The sequence below is a fragment of the Natator depressus genome, chromosome 14 (genome assembly GCF_965152275.1).
Source record: "Natator depressus isolate rNatDep1 chromosome 14, rNatDep2.hap1, whole genome shotgun sequence".
NCBI classification, from domain to species: domain Eukaryota; kingdom Metazoa; phylum Chordata; order Testudines; family Cheloniidae; genus Natator; species Natator depressus.
This window is the reverse complement of record NC_134247.1, coordinates 42,694,905-42,714,146: the sequence shown is the minus strand read 5'-3', so window position 1 is coordinate 42,714,146 and position 19,242 is coordinate 42,694,905. Positions and strand designations below refer to the sequence as shown.

The following is a 19,242-nucleotide window of genomic DNA, read 5'->3' as shown; positions in this document are numbered from 1 at the left end:
TAGTGGGGACAGCCAAGGGGGGGGGGACACCCCCCATCCCCAGGCTCCCCAACCCCGGGGACAGAGCCGCGAGCCAGGCAGGAGCCCAGTCCCTGGAGGAGCTTTCCCCACAGGACATGATCCTTGGTGAACCACGAACCTTTCGTTCCCGGCGGCTCCAGGGCCATCCTGCAAGGGTTGGGCCCACCCTACACCCCAGCCTCCCCCCGGGGCCACGGCCCCGTCGGTCGGGGTCCCCTTCGAGGTGGAGAGCGATCAGGGGGGAAAAGGGCAGCCGCTCCCCCTGGGGTCCCGGCCGGAAGGGCGAGCCGAGCGCTGCGCCACGCCGGCCAATCTTTGCGCCCGCTTTGGGGCTTCGGTCGAGGGCTTCCCCGCCCGCCCAGAGGGTCCCGCCTGCCCCCGAAACGGGAAGAGGGGAGACGCACGCCAGGGCTCGCTCGGAGCTTATAGCGTCAGAGAAACGCAGGGCCGGGAGAAGTCAGGCCTGAATACGTTGGAATAGTCCTCAACCAGGGGTCTGGGACCCCCTTGGGGGGCTGTGAGCAGGTTTCAGGGGGGCCGCCAAGCAGGGCCGGCATTAGACTCCCTGGGGCCCAGGGCAGGAAGCCGAAACCCCACCGCCTGGGGCCAGTGCCGGGTTCACAATGGCGCCATGGAGCCGGGCCCATGCTCAGAAGGGGCCCTGGCCTGCTCTGCTTGCACTGCGCCCTGAGACCCCGCCAACCCGCTGGCTCCCCGCCTGCCCCCCGCTTGCTCCTCTCGGCTGGCCCACCAAGGGCTCCGCTCCCTGGCCCCACCCGCCGGCTCCTCTCTGCCCCCTGGCCGGACCCCAGTGCACCTCCGGCTCCGGGCAGTCTCTGCTTCCCGCCACCTGTGGAGCCCCCCTGTCTCCCCAGAGCTGAGCCACCTGGGACTGGTGCAGAAGCCTGGCCAGCCTCGGGCAGTTTGCGGGGGTCAGTGAGGGGGCCTTGGCTGGGCCCCTCCAGGCAAGTGGGTCCTGAGGGAGCCCGGCCGGGGCAAGCCCTGGCCTGGCTGTTCTCACCACTCCTGAGGGGCCGCAGCGATTCCCGGCCCGGGAACCAGACCAGCCCTGGCCACGCTGCCGGCTGAGGTCGACAGACACAGTCGCCCCCCAGCAGGGCTGGTGAGTGCGGCGGGGAGGCAGCGGGTGGGGACGTGGAGCTTGGGGGAGACTGGGGTGCTGGGCTGTGAGGGGGCGGGGAAGATCTGTGTGTGTCGGGGCACTAGGGAGTGGGGGTTCTGTGTGGGGTGCTGGGCAGTTGCGGTGAGGCCACTGTGGGCAGGGGGGCACTGGGCAGGGGTGGTGTTGTGCAGGGTGCTGTGCATTTGTGAGAGGGTGTGAGGGGGGCGCTGGGCATATTGGGTCGGGGGGGGCTCTGGCCATAGGGAGTCGGGGGTGGGGTGTTGCGGGGGGGGGGGGATGTGTGGCACAGCATGGGCCCACCTCCAAGGCCAAGGGGCACACTGGCAGCACAGGGCCGGGCAGGCCACTGTGCATCTGGCAACTGCCAGTTTGCCCTCGCACTGGGCTGGGCTGGGCGGAGCGGGGACACCCCCGCCATGCCATGCCCCATTGCTCCCGGCCGGCCCCTCGTTCTGGGGACCGACCTCTCTGCGCCAGCTCCATTGCCCCCAGGGGTGCCCATATTTGGCGCCGGGCCCACAAAAGGTGAATCTGGCCCTGCCTCAGGGCTGAAGCCTGGGGCCCTGAGCCCCGCCACCCGGGCTGAAGCCGAAGCCAGAAGGGAACAGGTTGAGAACCCCTGCGTTGGAAAGCTGTAAAAACACCCAGGTTTTTTTTAACCTTTCCTTCTAGATCAGGTTTTCTAAACCTCTGATCCTGTTTGTTGCTCTCGTCTGGATCCTCTCCAATTTCCCCACATCTTTCCTAAAGCATCGTGCCCAGAACTGGACACCGGATTCCAGCTGAGGCCTCCCCAATGCGGAGCAGAGCGGGACAATGACCTCCTGTGTCTTACGTACGACACTCCTGTTAATACACCCCAGAATGATATTAGCCTTCCTCACAGCTGCCGTCACACTGCTGGCTCATATGCAATGTGAGATCCACTAGAAATCCCAGGCCCTTGTCAGCCGTCCGGCTGCCTAGCCAGTTAGTCCCCACTTTGTAGCAGTGCATTTGATTTTTCCTTCCTAAGCATTTTGCCCTTGTCTTTATTGAATTTCATCTTGCTGATTTCAGGCCAATTCTCTCATCTGTCAAGGTCCTGTGTTTTAAAACAGGTTTAAAACAAACAAAAGGAAGTATTTCTTCACACAACGCACAGTCAATCTGTGGAACTCTTTGCCAGAGGACGTTGTGAAGGCCAAGACTATAACAGGGTTAGAAAAAGAACTAGATAAGGTTATGGAGGATAGATCCGTTGATGGCTATTAGCCAGGATGGGCAGGGATGGTGTCCCTAGCCTCTGTTTGCCATAAACTGGGAATGGACGACAGGGGAAGGATCACTTGATGAGTCCCTGTTCTGTTCATTCCCTCTGAAGCAGGAAGACAGGACACTGGGCTAGATGGACCTTTGGTCTGACCCAGTGTGGCCGTTCTTATGTTAATATAATATAATTATAATTTTATAATTTAATTTAATTAATAATATAAATGAACAGAATGTTTTTATTGGCCTGAAACAGTTTTTCCATTTGGCAGGAAATGTTGAAATTTTTTTGGTTGTTTTCATTTCAGAACAGCAATAAATTTCAAAATCACGGAATTTCCCCTGAAACGGTAAATTGGATTCCCACCCAGCTTTATTCATCAGCCAGCCCCTTCTATTGCATTATGCACTGCAGCCACTAGGGGGTGCCGCTTTCACATGTAGTCACCAGTGAATCACAGAGATGAAGGAATTTGGGAAGAAATTGGGATGGAAATCTCCCCCTCCCCTCCCCCCAGTCACCACCCAAGTTGGGCTCTGGGTTTGGGTCAGTTCTGATGAGCTCTGATCAGCGTATGAGAGATTCCTTTTCTAAGAAATCCCACAGCGTGCTTGAACCTACGATCATTAGCAATGCGGCACTGACCTCTGCCACTCCAGCTAAAGGCTGGGCTCCATTAGGTGGTAGTAGTAATAGATTGTTATCCTGTATGTGTAGCCATCACTAGCGGAGAGGGATGCAGCATAAGTGTGTTTTTGACAATGTCTTACACTGGATATTCTGTCTGGTGAACCCACCCACCCCCATTTCTCCCTCCTCTACCTACAGAATCGTTCAGAAGTATGTCAGAGAACTTGTCCTGGCATTGAACCGTTACTCCGACAGGAATGGCGAGGCCCGGTACCTGGTGAATAACGTCCGGGCAAGGGTCAGCGAAGTGGAGAGGAACCCGGACGTTCTGGCCTATCCTGTGCGACTCTCCAAGCGAGGGAAATCATCCATGGAGCTGTTCTACGAGGCTCTGAGAGATGCGACGCCTTCGTCCCATTATACAGCACAGTGCTGCCCCATTCTCCGGGTCTCTGACGTACCCCCTTTTCCTGCTATCTGAGCACCCCTGGGAGGTCGGGCAGTGCCATTATCCAGAAGTGAAACACAGAGAGGCTTAAGTGACTTGCCCAAGGTCATCTGTGGTGGAGCAGAAATTGAACCCACATTCCCCAAATGTAACTGTAAATGGAATGATCATCGTGCGGGGGTGTTTCCAATGGGGTTCTGCTGGGATTGGTTCTTGGGCCTGCTCTAATTTAAGACTTTTATCAATGAGCTGGAAGAAAACATAAAATCATCATGGATCAGGATTACAAATGACACAAACACTAGGGGTGTGGTAAATAATGAAGAGGACCGGTCACTGATACGGAGCGATTTGGTAGACTGGGCCCAAGCAAACAATGTATACTTTAATAGAGCAAAATGTAAACATCTAGAAACAGGGGTGCAGGCCGTACTTACAGGATGGGGGACTCGAACCTGGGAAGCAGGTCGTGGTGGATAACCCGTTGAACACAAGCTCCTGGTGCGACACAATGGCCAAAAGGGGTAATGCGAACCTAGGATGCGTAAACAAAGAAATCTTGAGTAGGGTTCTCGCTCCAGCTCTGGGAGGGGAGTGGGATCTACTGGTTGGAGCAGGGGGCAGGGCTGGGAGCCAGGATTCCTCGGCTCTATATCTAGCTCTGGGCGGGGAGTGGAGTCTAATGGGTTAGAGCGGGGGTGGGGTAGGAGGCAGGACTCCTGGGTCATATTCCCAAAGCTGTCATTCAATTAACATCTCAATTTCCCCATCCTGAGCCCTTTCCTCCCTGGTAAGGCTGCACCATGCTAATTGGCTTAATGAGCATTTGTAAAACTATGGGCGATCCCGAGACTAAAAGGTCCCGTAGCAGCGCAAGGTGTTATTATTAATCAGCATAATTGCTCCCTGAACCGCATGAGCGTCTGGGGCGTGGGACACACCTGGCAGCCCGGGACGCGAAGCCAGGATGGACGTGCAGTCCCGAGCACCCAGGGCCGTCCCGGTCTGTCGGGCCCATCTTTCCGGTTCCTTTACGGAAGATGGCGCTGGGCGGGGAAGGGGGGCTGAAGAGAATAAAAACCATCAGATGCTCAAGTGGGAACGAGTCTAGATGGCCCCAGGCCTGTTATTGTTAGAAGGAGGCTTGGGGTAATTTACGTACCTTCCGTGTTTAGGGTCCAGTGCGTGGATAGTCCATTATTTTTTGTCAAGGTCCAAATGTTTTGGTCAAGGTCCAGGCAAGAGCCAGGCTCCAGAGAAAATAATACAAAAAATAACAATAAAAATGGTAGTAAGACGAAATAAAAACATTTTGCCGCCCGTTCTAAAGCATCTGACGGGTCTGGATTTGGCCCACGGTCCTCCTACTGGTCTAGTGATTTGTGTGTTATGGTAGCACTTGGACTGGGCTATGCGTGGGGAGTGGGGTCTAGTGGTTGGGGGGCTGGGAGTCAGGACTCGGGGTTCTATCCTCAGGGCACTCCACGGACCCTGACCAAGATCGGGGTTGCTGCTGGGCTGGGCATTGCATGAACCCCAACCGAGATGGGGGCCCCCGTTGGGCTCAGCACTACCCAGACCCCGACTGAGATCGGGGCCCCCGTTGGGCTCAGCACTGCCCGGACCCCGACTGAGATCGGGGCCCCCGTTGGGCTCAGCACTGCCCGGACCCCGACTGAGATCGGGGCCCCCGTTGGGCTCAGCACTGCCCGGACCCCGACAGATCAGGGCCCCCATTGGGCCAGGCACTGCACTGACCCCAACCGAGATTGGGGTCCCCATTGGGCCAAGTGCTACACAGACCCTGTCCGAGATTGGGGTCCCCATTGGGCTAAGTGCTGCACAGACCTTGGCTGAAATCAGCAGCCCCCAAACCTTTTGTTTTCATCACACACAGAACCAAACAAATTAACCCTCCCCCCCAAAAAACCAACAACAACAACAACAAAACCCACAACTCTTCAGCCAAAACAAATATTTTGTTATCAATTGCTGGAAAGCTGAACAACGGTTGCCATTTGGGTTTGCAATTTTGACATTTCGATGAAATCCGGCATTTCCCTCCTGTGTGTCAAACTGCCCCCCCTTTCTCCCCACCCCTGTTTTCAACCTGCTCTTCAGCAGCCATGACCCTGCTCTCAGGTACAACCTGGCATTGGTCATGCGACTCCCGTCCTGATGGCAAACGGGCAAGCCAGGGGAAGGCTGTGCACCCCTTCTGGAGCGGGGAGCTAGCCAGAGGGCCTTGGTCTCAGGGCGGGGTCTGATTTATCACTGTATTACTTCACTGAGATGGGATCAGTCTTGGGGTAGCTCCGTGATGCAAACTGGGTGTGCAGCTGCAGATGGCGGGGGGCAAGGGGAGGGTGAGCAGGCCAGATAGCGAATGTGACAAATCGGGACACTTTGGGGAGGGGGGTATAGGTGTGTATATAAGACAAAGCCCCTAATATTGGGATGGTCCTAATAATATCGGGATGCCAGGTCACGGGGAGGCGGGGGGAATCTCCCCAGAGCAGGGCAAAGAGGGGTGGGGACCTGTCCCAGGCGGGGGCCCCCTCTAAACTGGTTGGCCCGGGCTGGTCACGTCTGAAAGCCGCTCTGCGTGTTTTTCCTGGCCCTGCCCCACCGGTCGGTCGGGAGGAAGAATTCAAGGAACGCGTGGGGAGCTGACGCTGTCCGGATGGAATGTCCTGGACCAGACGCCCCCGCGACCTTCGTCACGCTCTGGGGCTGATTACGAAATCGGCCCTGGCACCGCCTAGCATGTTACAACATCCCCGCTGGATGCCTGGCGCTGGATGCTGCTAACGAGGAACGACAGGGTTGGGTCGAGGGGGGCGGCTTTCCCTTCTAGGGGGCACTGGCTCTGTTCTGGCCCCAGAGCCGGGCAACTGGCTGGCTGGGGGGGAGGGAGATGGGATGGGGGCCTTTCCCTTCTAGGGGGCACTGGCTCTATCCGTATCAGCAAATGTGTGTGTGTTGCTGTCTCGCACGCTCATGTTCACACACACTGACACAATCAGTGCAGGTGTCTCTCTGTGTGTGTATTATGGTCGCTGTGTGGGTCATTGTGTCTGTGCCTGCATGTCTACGTGCAGTGCCAGATCTGTGTGTGAGTGAGAATGTCTGTGCATTACTCTGTGTGTGTGCATTGCTGCCCGAGTGTGTACTGCCAGATCCGTGCCCAGTGTGTGTGGCTAGCATGCTCTGTCTCTCTGTGGAAATGTGTGTTTGTGTGTGCACCAGCATGGCTGCGTATTGCCATCTCTGTGCCCATGTGTGTTGCTATTTGTGTGTGTGTGTCAGTGTGTGCGTTGCTCCATATGTGTGTTTCTCAGTGTGTGAATTGCTCTGTGTGTGTGTGTCAGTTTGTGCATTGCTCTTTCTGTGTATGTCAGTGTGTATTGCTCTCTGTGTGTGTTTGTCAGTGTATACGTCGCTGTGTCTGCGCATCAGTGTGTGTGTCAGTGTGTGCATTGCTCTGTGTGCGTGTCAATGTGTGTGTAAGTGTATGCGTTCCTCTATGTGTGTCAGTGTGCATGTGTTAATGTGTGTGTTGCTGTGTGTGTGTCAGTGTGTGCATCAGTGTGTGCATTGCTGTGTGTATGTCAGAGTGCGTGTGTCAGTGTGTGCATCGCTCTCTGTGTGTGTCAGTGTCTGTGTGTGTGTCAGTGTGTGCATCGCTGTGTGTGAATTGCTCTTTGTGTGTGTCAGTGTGTGCATTGCATTGCTCTGTGTGTCAGTGTGTGCACAGCTGTATGTGCGTATGTGTGTGCATTGCTCTGTTTGTTTTTCAGTGTGTGTCAGTGTGTGCATTGCTGTGTGTGTGTCAGTGTGTCACTGTGTGTTGCTCCTTGTGTTTGTCAATGTGTGCATAGCTCTGTGTGCCGGTGTGTGGCGTTGCTGTGTGTCAATCTGTGTATTGCTCTGTGTGTGTGTCAGTGTGTGCGTTGCTCTGTGTGTCGGTGTGTGCATTCCTCAGCATGTGTCAGTGTGTAAATTGCCATGTGTGTGTCAGTGTGTGCATTGCTCTGTGTGTCAGTGCGTGCATTCCTCAGCATGTGCGTTGCTCGTGCGTGTGTGAGGACTGCCAGCTCTGCGTGCCAACGTCTCGGTGTGTGTCTAGCGGCCTCTGCCGCAGCGAGACCGGGTGTGTTGCCATCTCCCTGCCAGCGCCTGCGCCTGCGCCGCTCCGGCTGCGACGCGGGGCCCCTATTGCTCCGCGTGTGCTCGCCTCCAGCCCCCCCCCGCCTCACCACGCCCCCCCCCCCCCCGCCGTCCCCTTCTCCCTGCAGCAGTTTCAGACCCGAAATCCCCTCCGGCAAAACAGGACTCCTCTCTCCTTCGAGCCGGAATCGAACCAGCGACCTAAGGATGACTCTGCCAGCGCCCTACAGTCCTCCGCTCTACCAGCTGAGCTATCGAAGGGAGTTACTTAAATCTCTGAATGGCACCTCTTAGTGTGTACACCTGGCAGGGCTGGCTGGGAGAGGGTGTGTCTGGGTCCAAGGTCTGCGGGTGTAAGAGAGCCCCAGCCCTTCACTCCACCTGCCTAACAAACCAAGGATCAGAAGGGGCGCCTGGGTGTGTGCGTCACCGTCTGTTTCTCTCATCCGGTCGGCCCCCTTCCCTCTCTTTCTCTATTTCCTCCGTCCTTCCATCTCTAGGGTGACCAGAGAGCAAGTGTGAAAAATCAGGGCACTTTTTTCAGTGTGTGTGTGTGTGGGGGGTATAGTTGCAAATATAACACAAAGCCCCTGATATAGGGGGACATCTGGGCACCCTACTCTCCTCTTTCACCATCTTCCGCCCACTGAGGGGACCGGACACCGTGCTTTGTAATCTGGCTCCGCTGTGTGGCCCGCAGTGCATCCGCCCAGAGGTGGAGTTGCCGGAATTAGCTGCGGTGAGCCCAGTGTGTTTCTCCGTTGAGTTCATCCTTTCGGGGTGTGCGGTTTCCGTCGCAGACCCCCTCAATCGTTTCGAATAAAGGGGCGGGGACCCCTTTGGGTATCTTAGACATAGCCCACAGGCGGCCGATTACCCACCACAGTAGTATGGTCATGACAACCATTCGCAGAGCCCTTAGACATCACCGGGGTCCGCGGACGACAGGTTGCAAATGGATTGTTTCTAAAGCGTGCCGCTGGGAGTGTGTTCGACGGGATTCAATGGGGAAGGAAGGTGTTTGTTTGCCACATCTCGCTCTGGGAAAGATGTTCTTTTTATACAGTCATGGGACGTCTGGAAGGGACCTCGAGGGGTCATCTAGTCCAGTCCCCTGTGCTCAAGGCAGGACTAAGTATTATCTAGACCATCCATGAGAGGGGTTTGTCTAACCTGCTCTTAAAACCTCCCATGATGGAGATTCCACAACCTCCCTGGGCAATTTATTCCAGTGTTTAACCACCCTGACACTTAGGACATTTTTCCTAATGTCCAACCTAACCCCCCCTTGCTGCAATTTAAGCCCATTGCTTCTTGTCCTATCCTCAGAGGCTAAGAAGAACAATGCTTCGCCCTCCTCCTTGTAACAACCTTTTATGTAAAAAGAAAAGGAGGACTTGTGGCACCTTAGAGACTAACCAATTTATTTGAGCATAAGCTTTCATGAGCTACAGCTCACTTCATCGGATGACAGTATGCATCCGATGAAGTGAGCTGTAGCTCACGAAAACTTACGCTCAAATAAATTGGTTAGTCTCTAAGGTGCCACAAGTCCTCCTGTTCTTTTTGCGAATACAGACTAACACGGCTGTTACTCTGAAACCTTTTATGTACTTGAAAACCGTGATCATTTGCTTTCTGCCTCTGTGTCTTGCAAGGGATGGAGGGAAGGAAGAGAGACAGATGAGGAGGAAGGGGAGCAGGATCGGAACCAAAAGCCAGTGAAAGAAGTTAGTGCCTAGGTGGACAGGCAGACACCATGAAGAAGAGTGACAGAAAAAAATATTCCTATTCCTTCGATAGCTCAGCTGGTAGAGCGGAGGACTGTAGAGTGTGAACAGAGTCATCCTTAGGTTGCTGGTTCGATTCCGGCTCGAAGGAGGGGACTTTTTTTCCTGCATGTTTTGAATACGATATCATCGAAGAGCGTTGGGATCGGGGGAGGGCAATTGCCCCTCTGTCAGAGGGTGGGTGTGTTTCTCTTCCCACATCTCCCTGCTTTCTGGACGCCCTCCAAGTCACTCTCTCAACTTCAGTTGCTCGCTATAGATGGGAAGATCTTTGTCGTCTCTGCAGCGCCCGGCGCAACGGGGCCCTGATCTCAGCTGGGGCAGGGACTGTCTCTCGCTGTGTGTCTGTGCAGCGCCTGGCACAACGGGGCCCTGATCTCAGCTGGGGAAGGGCCTGTCTCTCCCTGTGGGTCTGTGCAGCTCCTGGCACAACGGGGCCCTGATCTCAGCTGGGGCAGGGACTGTCTCCCCCTGTGTGTCTGTGCAGTGCCTGGCCCAACGGGGCCCTGATCTCAGCCGGGGCCCCAACAGTGCTTTCATAAATCACATATTCATCACCATATTGAAATAGCATATTGAAATTAGGGTAATAACGTAGCTCTCTGTGCCTGCGCCTCTTTAAAATTTGTCTCCCAAGACTGGCTTATGAAGAACAGACAATGGTTGTAGCAAGGGGGCAAGGTCTGGATGTCAGGACTCCTGGGTTCTGTCCCCAGCTCTGGCACGGGTGTGGGGGTCTCGTTACTAGAGCTGGTGGGGGCTGGGAGTCAGGACTCCTGGGTTCTATCCCTAGTTCTAGCAGGGGCAAGCTGGTCTAGTGGTTAGAGAGCATGATGGGCATCAGGATCCTTGGGTTCTACTTCCCCTCCTCACTGTTTAACAAGCAGCTAGACATCTGTGACTCAGTTTCTCCTTTGGTACAGTGGGGCAAACACTCCCCTCCCTCTTGGGGAATGTAATTAACAAGCATCTGCCCAGCGCAGAGATGAGGTGCCTTTCATGAGCTCCGCCTTGCTGTCAAGCTTTGATCTGTCTCTTCCTCTCCAGGGTTGGCTGGAGCTTGCTGGATTCTCCCCAGCTCTTTGCCCGGCTTGGCATTTCCTGGCCTGAAGGCTTGGCCCTTTCACTAGTTACAGTGGTGACCTCCGGGCTCTTTGCCCTGCCAGTGCCCCAGACAGCCATTGTACATTTGGGCCAGGCCTAGCCTGTCCCCAAGATCAGTGCAGCGTCTCCCCACTACGCGGGGCAGCATCATGATAAGCCTCTTTTCACTGGGGAAACTGAGGCACCGGAACTTGCCTAAAGTCACTCAGCGAGTTAGCAGCACAGCCAAAGATAGAACCCAGGAATCCTGACTCTCAACGCCCCGCCAGTTCTATCCCACTAGCTTGCACACCCTTCTTAGTGCTGGGGACAGAACCCAGGAGTCCTGGCTCCCAGTTGCCTGCCGGTGGGGGTCTCATGACTAGAGCTGGTGGGGGGCTGGGATTCAGGACTCCTGGGTTCTATCCCCAGTTCTAGCAGGGGCAAGCTTGTCTAGTGGTTAGAGAGCATGATGGGAGTCAGGACCCTTGGGTTCTACTTCCCCTTCTCACTGTTTACCAAGCATCTAGGCACCTGTGACTCAGTTTCTCATCTATCCCATTAGATTGCACTCCCTTCTCAGGGCTGGGCACAGAACCCAGGAGTCCTAACTCCCAGCCTCCCCTGCTTTAACCCACTAGACCCCACTCCACTCCCCTCCGCTCCCCGAGCTGGGGATTGAACCCAAGAATCCTGGCTTCCAGCCTCCCCCCCTCCCCCCAAGATCAAAACACCTTTGCAGAACCAGTCAAGCCCACATGCTACCGGTGTCACATTCCTGCCAGGGAGAGAAGCTGGCGGAGTGGAAGAACCAGCCGGTTACGCAAGGGGATGTTTACCTGGAGCCTCTCCATCCCCGGGGGGACGCTCCTCCCTCTCCGCCCACACCCCGCATAAAGGGGAAGGATTCGCCCGAGCGAAGGGAAAGGAGCTATGGAAGGCCGGGGACCGGTGGCAGAGTTGCAGCGCTCCATCATCTGCCCGATCTGCAGGGGTCCCTTCAAGGACCCGGTGCTGCTGGACTGTGACCACAGCTACTGCCGAGCCTGCATCACGGGCCAGTGGGAACGGGAGAGGGCGGGGGTGCTGTCCTGCCCCCAGTGCCAGCAGGTCTTCGAGCGGCGCAGCCTGCGCACCTACGTCAAACTGGCCGTGGAGGTCAAGATCGCCCAGAACCTCAAAGCCAAGACGGCCCAGGAGCCCCTGGTGCCCAAGCGCCGCCGGCAGCGCGGCGGCTGGATCCCGGTGTCGGTCATGCCACAGGGGCAGGTAGGTGGCTGGTTAACCCGCGGGACGCCCTGCTGCAGGATTCTAATCTGTGCACGGGAGGGTGGCCTGGGAGACAAAGCACTGGGCTGGGCCACAGGACCCCTGGGCTTTTTTTCTGGCTCTGCCAGTGGCCTTGGGCATGCCCCTCTCCCGAGCCTCAGTTTCCCCAGCTCTAAAATGGAGCTAATGATCCTGACCTCCTTTTCGAAGCGCTTTGAGCTCTGAAGATGAAAAGCACATGCACGAGGGGTTATTAGGATTATAATATAGGGTCCAGTACAGCTCTCATTGCTGGGGAGCGGAGCATCTAACCTTCGTGCATTACTCAACGCACCGACACATCTGTCACCGGCTGTTCATTCTCCCAGCCACCGCCCCGCCCCCCCAACAGGGGAGACGTTTGTGCAGGGCAGTGTCTTGTTTTGGTAGGGTTGCTGTATTGTTTTCTTTAATAATACAGGCATGGAGAGACTGGGGGACCCTGGGATGGTGAGTAAGAGGGGTCCACAGAGACCCTGCTATGGAGGGTGGGGGGAGAATGGGAGACTCTGGCATGGGGGAAGGGGGGGCACGCAGAACTCCTGGTGTGGGCGGGGGGAGGCTGGGGGGAGACGTGACTCTTTGATTCCAAGGTCAGAAGGGGTCATTGTGATCAGCTGGTTTGAGCTTCTGTAGAGCACAGGCCGGAGAACTGCCCCCCAATAATTCCTAGAGCGGCTCCTGGTCTGAGGGGCAGGGAGAGGAGAATGGAGGGCACACAACACCCTTGCCATGGGGGGGGGGAAGAAGAGGGTGCCAAGAACTTCTGTTTTCGGGGGGGGGGGATTGGAAGCATCTGGTATGGAGACACACAGAGCTCCAACCATGTGGGGGAGAATTGGGGGCATAAGAGCCCTTGCCATGGGGGTGGGAAATGAGGGAACAGGTGCCCCCAGAGCCACCAGTATGCTGGGGGGGGGGCAACTGGGAACCTTGCTGTGGGGAGAGGGAGCGTAGAGCTCCCCTCCATGGTAGTTGCTGATATGGAAGAAGAGGAGGCACCCAGAGACCCTGGGAGGGGGAAGACAGAGGTTTTGGGGGCGGGTGGGGGGAAGGCTAGGAGCCCCTGCCCGGGGGCTGATCCGCGTGCAACGGGCAAATGCTGGGGATTGAACCAAGAACCTTCAGAGCTAAAGGTAGGAGCTGTTACAGCTGGGTCCCCTGTGAGGGCTGTAACAGTTACCGCCCCGCCCCACCCCCCTGGCTCGGGAAGCAAGGGGGCTCCGTCCCACTCTGAGCAGTGGGGCTGGCTTGGCTCCAGCTCGTGTCCGTCCTCCAGTTCCACCCGTCCCCGCCCCCGTGCTGTGGTTCTGCCTGGAGGTCTCACCCATCCCCCCGCATCGCGCCAGGCGCTGCACAAAGCAAATAGCGGCTCCCAGGTTCCCCAGGGGCTGGTCTTGCGCTGGGAGGTGTACTGCGGGGTTGGGGGAGGTTTTGACAGCTCCCTCGGAGGCACCCACCGCAGGGCCGCTAACGGATGCTGAATGGGCCCCGTTGGTCTGATGTGGATGGCAGGGAGGCGGGATACCGGGCTAGATGGGCCCCATATGATAGGCCGATTCCCATGCAGGGTGTCCATTATGTGGCGGGCAGGCCGGGAAGGTTACGGGTATGTTATTTCAGTGCTCCCTACACACAGGACCCCTTTCACTGCCTCCCAGAGTAGCCCAGCAGCCACCCCGGTCCCTGGGGAAATGGAAATATAGTCAGGGGGTCCCGACCCATCCAAGATCCTGACTGCCCAGCCCGACCCCCTTCATTTCTAACCCACTCACCCAGTGGCTCTCAACCAGGGGTATGCGTACCCCTCGGGGTACACCGAGGTCTTCCAGGGGGTACATCAGCTCCTCTAGATATAAACCTAGTTTGACAACAGGCTGCATAAAAAACACTAGCGGAGTCAGGATAAAGGAAAGTGTCATACAGACAGTGACTGGTTTATCCTGCTCTCTAGACGATACACTGAAACGTTTCTATTCCCATTGATTTCTTATGGTAAAAATGAGAGCGTCAGCACTCACAGTGGCTGTGACACTTGTATTTTTAAGTCTGATTTTGTGACCACGTTGTTTTGAAGTGAGGGGAGACTTGGGGGTACGCCAGACAAATCAGCCTCCTGAAAGGGGGACAGTCGCCTGGAAAGGTTGAGAGCCACTGGGCTAGTGAACAAGTCTCTAGCTGTGGTTTCCATTTGGGTACTGGGGCTCCCCCCCAGCCATCCAGCCTTAAAGGTGATGGGACAGCGCCACACCACTAGACCCCACTGCCCTCCCAGGGCTGGGGCTAGAACCCAGGAGTCCTGGCTCCCGGCCCCACTCATGCCAACCCGCTCACCCCTGCTCCTCTCCCAGAGCTGGGGCTAGAACCCAGGAGTCCTGGCTCCCGGCCCCACTCATGCCAACCCGCTCACCCCTGCTCCTCTCCCAGAGCTGGGGATAGAACCCAGGAGTCCAGGCTCCCAGCCCTCCCCTGCTGTAAGCACATGACTGCACATGCAGCTGAGCTCGGTGCCCACGTGCTGTTCACCTGGCAATGGCAGTGGGCCAGGCCAAGGCGCTGACTGTAAACACACGCCACGCCGTGGGGCCCTGTCCTCGTGCATTAATCAGCAGCCCCCGGGGCATGTGGGAATCCTGTCCTCAGCCACCGCAACCCGCCTACACAACTGTCCCGGCTCGTCCCACCGCATCCTTCCCCGGCTCATCACAGACCTCGGCTCACCGCACGCACGAGCCGTTCCAGCCCCACTCAGCCTCCTGGAATTTACGAGCCGGCCACGTCAATATCTCCTCCTGGCACCAGCCAACCTGGGCACGTCAGCCTCAACCACGTGCCCTGGGCGGCTTGGGCTGGGCCCAGCAAGCCCAGCGCCTCTTCCCCGGCCAAGCTTTCCCCTCACCCCCTTCCCCTGCGGGCTCATTTCCCCTCTGCCGTCTTCCTGACCCTGTTCCGGGGCACGGAGCCTGATTGGACCCAGCCCCACACACTGTTACCACCTGGGTCTGTGGCGTCCAGATAGCAAGTGTGAAAAATAAGGACGGGGGGTAGGGGATAATGGGTGCCTGTAGAAGACAAAGCCCCCATGGGCTACACGTGAACCTCCTCTCTGGGGAGGCTAGCCCCCCAGCCCCTCCTCTTCCACCCAAGGCCCCACCCCTACCCCGCCGCTTCTGGCCCCCTGGCCTATTATACCCGCTGTCCATGAAACCTCAGTCCCTAGCACAGAGGTGGGATGACACCATGGCTTGTTCTTGATGGCCTCCTGGGCAGACACCACTGTGACCTGCTTAGCTTGAAGCTGGCCTCCAAGCCCTCCTGGCATCTTTGAGGGTGGCCCGCTTGCTGCTTGGCTTCATCTGCAGGTCTCAGGGGCTGAGTCCCATGGGTGGATTTGGTTTTTGTGTATAAGGCCCTGGGTGGAGGAGGGAAGCTATGGTCTCTCCACCCGTCCGCTTGCTCTATGGGCAAAAAGGGGGGCTCTGGGTAGGCCCTGGACTACCACACAACCTCCCTTAGCCTGGGTGTTGCTTATATGCCTGAACACTGCCTCCAGGTGGGTGGAACTGGAGCTGTGTTGCATACTCCCCGTACAGCTGGGAGTGAAGAGGGGATTCTCCTGCAGCTGAGGATCTGAGCTGTAAAATATCTAGGCAGCCTCCTTTGGGCTCAGCTCTTCCTCAGCCCCGTCCCACTGGCTTTTCCCCTGGGTGTCTTTCCTAGGGGGACTAGAGCTGGTATCCTAGGATCCACCAATATGCCCCAACTGGCAGCCCCAGAAAGAGGAATTAATGGGGCATGGCCCTTGCTTGGCTATAGCCTTTGGCTGGGGAGCCAGAACTCCTGGGTTCTATCCTCAGCTGTGGGAGGGGACTGGGGTCTAGTGGGTTATAGCAGAGGAGCTGGGAGTCAGGAGTCTTGGGGTCTATCCCCAGCTGTGGGAGGGGAGTGGGGTCTAGTGGTTAGAGTGGGGGGGGGAGGGGGGATTCTCTTCCTTCACTTCCCCTTTCTGTGCCTCAGTTTCTCCAGAGTGGTTATGAGACTTCATCCCTGAGCTGGTTCAGAGTCGAGACCCATCTGGGGGTTGTGCTAGGTGCTTTCTCTGTGGGCGCCCAGGCTGTGCCCCCTCTGGGTCAATACAGAGACCTCCGGTCTCCAGGGGCTGCTGGTCTGGGGCTCTGAGCTCCTGCGGATTCACGGGGTGTGTGCGTGTGCAGCATCCCTGGGGGACGTGGCGTCCCAGCAACAGAAATGGAGAATAGACAGGAGGGGACAAGCCAGCCCTAGCCCTGGTGGAGTTGTCCTGCCTCAGGCTCGTCCCTCGAGTGGATGAGGTCCTGGAGAATAAACTGTAGGAAACATTCTTCGCTAACAGGCCGGGATCCAATGGCAGAGCTGGGCGAATAATGGAGTTTGCAATTCATGAGCAAATTCAAACAGTCCACCAAGAAATGGTTTCAGGGCAAGTGGAAACCAAAAGTTTTTTAAATGTTCGGTGAAGCAAAAAGTGTGTCTGAGGGGAGGGGACGGAAATTCATTTTGAGCAAACCATTTTGTTTTCATCTTGACCATTTTAAACCTTGGTTTGGAATTTTTTTTAAAAAAAAAGAAAAAGAAAGGAACGGATTAAATGAAACGTCGTTTCCAACCCAAACACTGAAACGTGGAGTTTATGGCTTTTTCGTGTGGATTTGTTTCTTTTTTTGTATTTGGTTTTTGAAATTCTGAAGTGAACAATTCAGCTAAATTGGCACCCCTTTTAGCCCTTTTGAAAAGTTAAAAACCATTTGTTTCGGGTGGCGTGGAAACCAAAAGTTTTTGAAATGTTCGGTGAAGCGAAAAGTGGGGGGGGGATCATTCTGAGGAAAGCAAAACATTATGTTTCAATTATGACCCTTTTAAAACTATTCTTGAATTTTATTAAAAATAAAAGGAAAGAAACGTAAGAAGTGAAAAGTTATTTCCTACCAAAAAATTGACACTTTTTTTTTAAATTTATTTCTCCCCCTCTCCCCCCAAAATAAACAGTCCAGCTAAACTGACACAATTTGGGGGGGGGGATTGCTTGTTTTTCTTTTGACACAAACAATTCAGCGAAATTGACGTGAATTTTGACTTTAGTTTCCAAAATGAAGAATTTGGTGAAACACTTGCAAATCCACGATGCGGTAGTTTTGCCAAATCTGCATTTTTCCCCCCCCAAAAGGTTTCTACCGAAAAATATCCCCCAGCTCTGTCCAACAGCTCCTGTCCCATGGCCGATGGCCCGCTCTACCCTGAGTCTAATGACGTCTCTCTCTGTTTTCTCTCCACCAGGGTGTCGGGAAAATCTGCAGATAGTGAGTGCCCCTCTCTTCTCCTGCATGGTGTAAGTTGGCGGGCACAGGGCCTGGCACGGATGGCACTACCACCGGCCACCATTCACCTGCCCCCAAGGCCCCGATCTATGATTTCCCCCAGGTGTGAGCGTGACAGGGAGGAATGGCCACAATCCAAGCACACCCTCCATGGGGGGACCTCCGGCCCTAGATAATATGGAAGGGAGCTTAATAGGGGAGGCAGTGCCAACAGCTGATGGTCCCAGGGCCAGTGATGGGGTGTGGTGAGAGTGGCACAAGCCTGTGCCACGGGGAGTGGACAGAAGCCCAGTAGGAGGCGCTTTCCTCTCCCACTCAGTGCAGACCCCAATTCCGCAGTGCGATGCTAGGGGGCGCCCTGACGCCGTTCGGCCATAAAGCTGCTCAGGGTTATTAAAGCTGCTTTCCCCTCAAAGCCGGGCCACTGATACTGGATTCCAGCCGATTTAATTCCACCGCCATGAATTCTCCCAGCTGTTGCCGTGACATACAAGATCCTTCTGCGCTCCCTGTCCTCAATTGCCGTGCCGCGCTTAACCAGCGGCAGCGCCCCCACCCAGAAGTAGCTGCATCTCAGCTGTAAGGGAGCGATACCCCTGTGGATTGTCACGGGGCAGCTACCTCCCCAACCCCAGAAGTAGCTGCATCTCAGCTTTGGGTGAGTGATCCCTGTGGAGTGTCATGCTGCAGCTACCTCCCACCCCAGAGATGGCTGCATCTCCGTGCTGGTGAATGACCCCAAGGAAGCATTTCTGTGCGGCTGTTCCCACCCACCCACCGAGGGGTGGCTGCAGCTCAGCGCTGGGGGCACAATCCCTGTGCAGCATTGCTGTGGGGCTGTTCCCCAGCTGCCCCACCCCAGAGGTGGCTGCATCTCAGCACTGGGCAAGTGTCCCTAGCATAACAAGCCTATAGGTCCCTTTGGGGTGATTATCGTCCATACCCTCCCTCTCTCTGCAGCTAACGTGACGCCGGACCCTCCCCAAACCGTCCACTCTGACCTGAGCCTCTCGGACAATATCAGGACCATCCACCTGGGCCTTGGAGAGCAGCCCTGGCTCCCGGACCACCCCTGAGAGATTCAGCGTGCTCCCGGGCCATGCCGGGCAGCTAGGGTGTCTCCTCCAGCCACAGGTAGCAGAGCTAGGCCCATACAGTGGCTCCCTGCAGATAGGCCTCAGTCCCGCGCCTGCAGGGGTCCCCCCTCTGGGGGACTGGGACAAGCTGAGTGTTGGTGGATCAGCCCTGGGGACAGATGCAGAAGAAATGGGACCCACTGGCCCATCTTACGGAGCACAGCTGGGAGGAACAGTCTGGGGCTAACGATCGGAGCTGGCGCCCCACACAGGGGAAAGACCCCATGTCCCACTCCCCACCAACCCCCCGAGCCAGCTGGTCTCCCTGTCCTGGGCCAGGTCAGATCCTGGGACAAGATTAGAGGGGAAAGGTTCCATGTCCCACTCCCTGCCCCCCTGAGCCAGCCAGCCCTGGTCCAGATCTGAGCCACTGTCCCATAGAGGGGAAAGGCCCTGTATCCTAGTCCCCGAACCAGCCAGTCCCCCCTGCCGCAGCTTGGGGCCAAATGAGGTTGGCCCGTATCCCGGTCCCCTACCCCACTGAGTATTTTCATGCCGTCTGCTCTCTCGTCTCACCAGAGTTTTCCCTGCTGCTCTCCGCCGCAGCTGTGTTGTATTCTTGTGTGGCTGCCCCTGGAGTTTGTTTTGCTAACTTTGTATTTAGTCCAGTGGAGGCCTCTATTGTGATGAATTATTATTATTATTATTATTGAGCACAAGGGGAAAAAATAAAGTCTTCCGGGAAACATGAGCCAGCCAGTCCTTCGCTCTTAGGTTTTCTTTTGAAGACCGTGGCGTGCCCCCGAAACCCCTCTATGCCAGCGGGCAAGAGAATTTCCCGCGCCTGGCATGTGCCACCTGGCTCACCCAAGACTGTCATGGGAGGTGTTAAATGAAAACGCGGGCCACGCTGGTCATGAATAGCGGCGTGAGGTATTGGCACAGACACTCGCTGAGGCGTTTCGG

At 56.3% G+C, this 19,242-nt stretch overlaps 1 protein-coding gene, 1 long non-coding RNA gene and 2 other non-coding genes across 4 annotated transcripts; 3 read left to right on the top strand and 1 right to left on the bottom strand.

Annotated features, from left to right (window-relative positions):
* The first annotated feature begins 83 nt into the window (after positions 1 to 83).
* Positions 84 to 4,812, top strand: LOC141998598 (uncharacterized). The gene is made up of 3 exons (XR_012641852.1): positions 84 to 1,144; positions 1,838 to 2,000; positions 3,246 to 4,812. It is a non-coding gene; the product is annotated as an uncharacterized LOC141998598 (long non-coding RNA).
* A 3,026-nt stretch (positions 4,813 to 7,838) lies between these two features.
* Positions 7,839 to 7,926, bottom strand: TRNAY-GUA (transfer RNA tyrosine (anticodon GUA)). The gene is given in 2 exon segments: positions 7,839 to 7,874; positions 7,890 to 7,926. It is a non-coding gene; the product is annotated as a tRNA-Tyr (tRNA).
* Positions 7,927 to 9,458: 1,532 nt separating this feature from the next.
* TRNAY-GUA (transfer RNA tyrosine (anticodon GUA)) lies at positions 9,459 to 9,546 on the top strand. The gene is given in 2 exon segments: positions 9,459 to 9,495; positions 9,511 to 9,546. It is a non-coding gene; the product is annotated as a tRNA-Tyr (tRNA).
* A 1,898-nt stretch (positions 9,547 to 11,444) lies between these two features.
* On the top strand, positions 11,445 to 18,995 carry RNF39 (ring finger protein 39). Its single transcript, XM_074971435.1, has 3 exons — positions 11,445 to 11,807; positions 17,160 to 17,211; positions 18,161 to 18,995. The coding sequence occupies exons 1-2, from the start codon at positions 11,472 to 11,474 to the stop codon at positions 17,181 to 17,183; spliced, it is 360 nt and encodes a 119-aa protein (XP_074827536.1). The 5' UTR covers positions 11,445 to 11,471; the 3' UTR covers positions 17,184 to 17,211; positions 18,161 to 18,995.
* The last annotated feature ends 247 nt before the right edge of the window (positions 18,996 to 19,242 follow it).